We start from the raw sequence: 5,662 nt of genomic DNA on the forward strand, positions 1-5,662 counted from the left end.
ATAAATACAGTACAAAATCCACCCGAAGTGAATCTAAGATTTTTTTTTTTACGCAATATACACTTATCTAGTTATCATACATTATAATCACCAAGCTATTGCTTAAATATTGTCAATACATATTTTTCTACTTGAGCTATAAAATATTAATGTCAGAAAACATTGCGCAGTAACAGCACACAGCAGTGTCTTATACAAAGAGCCACTTCCCTTTCACTGGCAGGTTATTCAACTATTTTTTCTTTTTTCTTTTTATGTCAGCAGCAGAAAAAACATCAGAAATATTTATGGTCAAATATTTTAACATATGTATCCATTCTCATACGCATATTAAAACCTGAGAAAGACATGCATTACAAGAGCTTGTGCTTTAGGATCTACGGTTTAGTCTGTTAGCGAAACATGATACTACTATTGCTTATGTCCAAAATCTGCTGGAGAGATGGATCAAATCAAGAGACTTTAAGGCTACACAGGCTAGAAACACAAATCATAAAATATAAAGCCATTGTTCTTTTTTTTGTCTATTTCGGCGCAACAATTTTTAAGTGTGTAGAAAATATTCCAGGTACAGAGTGTTTCGTATGGCAGGAAAAACGCTTATTTCACCGGAAATAAGAGTCATCTGCAGTATCGTTGTGTTTCTACTGTAAAACACAACGCCGTATTGGCAGATTGATATTTGGGGGATCGAAGCTAAATAACCTGACGCGCAAAAATCGCGAAATATAATGAACGTACAGCAGCTACGCTAGAATGTACCAAAACACGACCTGCATTCAGACATTTAAAGCCCCTCTTATGAAGTACCGATACGTAAAGAAAAGTAAAGGAAATCTGCTACTCATGGGGAAAAATAAGCATCACTTTAAATCCCGATTAAAAATACAGCATACAATGGCCGGCTGTAATCGAAAGTTAAAGACAGATGGGCACAAGACAAGCAGCTATAATCAATCACAGTAAGCGCTGAACTCACTCCTCGCTACTGAAAACACATTCAGAGCGACGAGACGAGCGGACGATGTTCGCAGGAGGCCAGCAAAGCCGAGAGTGCAAAAACAGGAGAGACATGCAAAACGATTCCAGTCCATTGAACAGTTTGCCTACGAGCTCACAGCTGAAATTGCATTAATGGAATGTATCCAAGAAAACTACAGCACCACATACTAGCACGCCCTTGTTTTGACACTTATGCCCCTTAAAGTACAACCACATGCAAAGCACTCCCATTAAAGTATAGCACAATGAGGTATTTATACACACGTTATGCTGACGCAAATAAATAAACCGACCGATTACATTGCGATACTAGTTCAGAACTTAAATACGCACCCATAGTAGGTAAAGTTAGTCATAAATTATGATTGTTAAATACTTAAGGCATTTCGACGCACAATATAATGTGTAAACTATAAAACGCAGACGGACGATGAGAAAAGATCGCGCGGCGGACGCTCACTGACACGAAAGATCGAAAACAAGATGGCCTCCAAGCAGCTGAACGCTTGAATTCTGGAGAAGTTCCGAACGCAAAGTCAAGAAGGTTATTTCGTCGAACACACTACGAAGACATCTGAAATGCTACGAAAAAACAGTCACGTATATTTAAAGTGGTCAGTGAGGCAACGACTATCGCTACGCAAAGCAACTGCGCTGTTAAAAAGTCTGTTCCCTTGTTTGTTTGTTTTTTCGTTTATTCTCTTTTTGGATGGAGTGCACGATACGCAAGGAAACTGAGTGCAAATGCAAAAGCAGGGAAAGAGAAACAATCACACGACCTCATCAGAAAGTGAGTGCATTTACAAAAATAACCACTAGCTACATTAAGACGACAATAAATAACTTGCTTGTTTGTTTTTTCCAGCATTGCAGCTACTTATGTCGAGAAGTTGTACCAGCCTCGCACAGGTTGGCAACCTGGAATCAAACGAGGAAGAGTGATAATGAAGTACAGCTTAGAAAAGTTATGTTTGGTTTCTATAAAACAAATGGCTTTACTCCCTTGTCATGTCCTCTAGAAATGGCAGCAAACAGATTTCATGCACATTATGACTCTACAGATGCTGCTTTACGACCACGCGTCACAGAGCGAATGGAAACACGGAGTTATGCCGTTACTATTCAACGTGTGCTTGTGCTACAGGCATTAAGGTACATATTTCACTCGTGGTGACTTCGGAGACGCATCGAGAACACAGTGTCTTCAGGATTAGTAGAGTATCACGCAGGAAACATCCTCATGCACGTCGACCTCTCGTCAGAAGAACCCTGGACTCTCGCTTCAACATGCATTTGGTGGTGGATACGTTTCTAAGCGTCGGAGGCGTCACGAGCACAAAATGCGGACTGTCACGGTTCATATCAAGCTTGGCCTTACGGTTACATACGGACGTCAAGCATCACCTCCGATAATCACAGACACGACGACGGAGCTTATTTAAACACAGGGTCATTGTTCTACTCTTACGCTTCTCTCATTCGCCAATGACTTTGATTCCCGTTGTTTTGTTTTTTTCACAAATGATTCGTTCAACTACGTTTAAAGTTCATGACCAACCACGTGTAATGTGTCGGACTTTGTGGCGTTCATGCTGTAATGCTTCATCCGTGACCTACTGAACACTGAGAACATTTGGTTGGTCTTCATTTGAGATCATTCAGAGACATTCGGAGCGGCATTTGCCGTCCTAAACACACACACACATGCAGAGCACTTTGACTGAAACCATCTTCATCGACAGACTCGTTCTTCTCCATGTGCTGGATGGACTCTGTCTTCAGCGCTTTCCGTCTTCCCCGTTCTACATCGTCAGTTGGCTCAGAAGGCAAAGGTCAGAGGTGAGAGGTGATGGAGATGACACACATTTGGCAAAGTGCCCACGAGGGGACGAAGAAAGACGACAGGACTTTTAGCTAGTGCTACACGAGACATCAGCTATCAGGGGACAACTGCGTCTCAATGTCTACCCTGCAGATGGGACACTTCTTATTGGTTGCCAGCCACTGGTCAACACAAGCCTGATGGAAGAGGTGCATGCAGGGTAATCTCCTGGGGAGAGAAAAACAGAATTTGTTGAAAGATAAGGCCACTATTTACATCGTTGAGTGAGTTATGAGTAGAGCGTCAAAGTACCTGACGTCCTCTCCGTCTTCAAGCATCGAGAGGCATATTGTGCATTTCTCATCCGTGTCGAGCTCCTCTTCATCCATGCCGATCTTCAGCTCTAGAGGTCTCCTCTACAAATCACACGATCAGTTATTAGTCTTTTAGCACATCCAGAAGAAATGTACACTTCATAAATTACAGGTTCAACCAGGAGTCAAGAGTAAAACAGTGACATATGTGACCTTGGAGCACAAAACCAGTCATAAGGGTCAATTTTTAGAAATTGAGATTTATACATACAGCTGAAGAAATAAGCTTTCCATTGATGTATGGTTTCTGTATGTATGGTAATCTGGAATCTGAGGGTGCAAAAAAAAAAAATCAAAATATTGAGAAAATCATCTTTAAAGTTGTCCAAATTAAGTTCTTAGCAATGCATATTACTAATCAAAAATTAAGTTTTGATATATTTGCGGTAGGAAATTTACTAAATATCTTCATGGAACATGATCTTTACTTAATATCCTAATGATTTTTGGCATAAAAGAAAATGAATAATTTTGACCCATACAATGTATTGTTGGCTATTGCTACAAATATACCCCAGCGACTTAAGACTGCTTTTGTGCTCCAGGGACACATACTAAAAATGAATAAAAGGTCAGGTAATTCTCCAGCAACTTTCACCTTACAAACCCACATAATATGCATTTTAAAATGGTGTAGGTTTGTTCAAAGTGTTGATTTTTGGTGAATTGCATGGAAACACATGAAGGCTCAATTTGACCCCAATACCATTGCAGGGATCAACACTAAGGATTTTTTCTACTGGCTCGGTCGGGTCAGTGGTTCAAATTTTTACTTGCCCTGCCAACATTTTCACTGGCCCTGCCACAAAAAATAAAATAGTTGCTGTTACCATTGTTTATTATCTATGTTATATTGTATTCTAATAAATACGCTTATATGACACCAATATTTTAGATACCAGTTTAATTTTACAATTCTCTATTTCAATTTCGATACCACAGCAAAAAATCACTAGCCAAAAATAAACATAAATATAAAGTTTAAACATAATTAAAGACAAGTGACAGCCAGTAAATAAGAACAAATTAACAAATTACAAGTAATCGCACAATTAAATATAGGCCTATAGCACAAAGATAGAAATGAAATGATGATTTAGGTTATGTTTGTAGATGTTCAGGTACAGAAATGGAAAAGTCACGTATAAAATAAATAACATTTGCATATTCTTCACTCTGTGTTGCACCTTGATTTTTCATAGCCATTTGAAATTAGAGGCAACCACTGCATTTTAATCATGAATTGATCAAAAAAAATAATAATACATGTGCAATATTTTATTTATTTTAGACTGTATAATTTCAAAATCTGAAGCAAAAACAGAATGACCTGACTTTAGCTATGTGAAATTATGCTACAGAAAACATCTGTATGAAACAGAAACAGCAGACAAGCTGAATGAGACGCAGATTCACTCTCTGACAGCAGGCGGCGCTTATGGAACAACAGTAATACAGCGTTTCCTTGGTTACTGCTGTAAACACAGCAGCGCTTATGGAACAGTGATACAGCGTTTCCTTGGTTACCGCTGTAAACACAGCAGCGCTTATGGAACAGTGATACAGCGTTTCCTTGGTTACCGCTGTAAACACAGCAGCGCTTATGGTACAGTGATACAGCGTTTCCTTGGTTACGCTGTAAAGCTTTTTTTAAAGGCCATCGTACAGCTGTGGTTTTACCTTTTTATACTTGTGAGGAAAGGTAAACCTCTCGATGGTGGTCTGCACAGCCCCTCTGTTCACATTGCCCAGTCTGTCCTCTAACTGCAGGAGCTCCTGGATTCAAAACCACATACATGATGACACGAGATGATGATTAACTGTGAAGCAGAAGATGTGCAATAAAGAACACCAAGTGTGACGGTACCTCGTAACTCTCCCGCACAGCAGACGCATGGCGAGACGGACTGAGGCTTTGGAGAGCCAGCAGATGTAACTGAGGATATGGGTAGTTTCTGATCTCATGGACAACCTGTGAAGGACAGCATTAATCAACATACAACATCAATGAAGCAGAATATTTTTGCACTTTAAGAAGAGATATATTGCTTAAACAGTGGGACTAGCAACACCAAGGTCATTGGTTTGATGAATGCATGAACTGGTCAGTTACTTTAGATAAACCATCTGTCATGTGCACACATGAAAACATGAATGATTGCAGCACTGTTGGGGAACGTTACTTTTAAAAGTAAAGCATTACAATATTGCATTACTCCCTAAAAGAGTAACTAATTACGTTACTTTTTATGGAAAGGTAATGCGTTACCTTACTTTTGAGTTACTTTTTTAATCTGGGCATGGCTTGCTAGTTTGTTTGTAATATAAAAAAGTTATTTTACAAATGTAAAAGTGAAATGAATACGCCTCAGGCTGAAGGAAATGTAAATTCACGTCTGTACAGTAGAGGGCGCAGCTCAAACAAATCGCATGAGGAATATGACGCAGGAGAAGAAAGTTCAAC

General features: G+C 39.4%; 1 protein-coding gene across 2 annotated transcripts in view; it reads right to left on the reverse strand.

Annotated features, from left to right (window-relative positions):
- Nucleotides 1-1,864: 1,864 nt before the first annotated feature.
- The window catches only part of ark2cb (arkadia (RNF111) C-terminal like ring finger ubiquitin ligase 2Cb), a 12,252-nt gene continuing 8,454 nt past the window's right edge, over nt 1,865-5,662 (reverse strand). For both annotated transcript variants that reach the window (XM_016517760.1, XM_016517753.1), the window contains 4 exons: nt 5,066-5,170; nt 4,879-4,974; nt 3,137-3,240; nt 1,865-3,052 (listed from right to left, as the gene is read on the reverse strand). In XM_016517760.1, coding sequence (XP_016373246.1) covers nt 2,935-3,052; nt 3,137-3,240; nt 4,879-4,974; nt 5,066-5,170 — 423 coding nt within the window. In that variant the 3' untranslated portion in view covers nt 1,865-2,934. The remainder of the gene's footprint in view (nt 3,053-3,136; nt 3,241-4,878; nt 4,975-5,065; nt 5,171-5,662) is intronic.

This window comes from Sinocyclocheilus rhinocerous, unplaced genomic scaffold (genome assembly GCF_001515625.1).
Source record: "Sinocyclocheilus rhinocerous isolate Xijiao unplaced genomic scaffold, SAMN03320098_v1.1 scaffold493, whole genome shotgun sequence".
In the NCBI taxonomy this organism is placed as follows: domain Eukaryota; kingdom Metazoa; phylum Chordata; class Actinopteri; order Cypriniformes; family Cyprinidae; genus Sinocyclocheilus; species Sinocyclocheilus rhinocerous.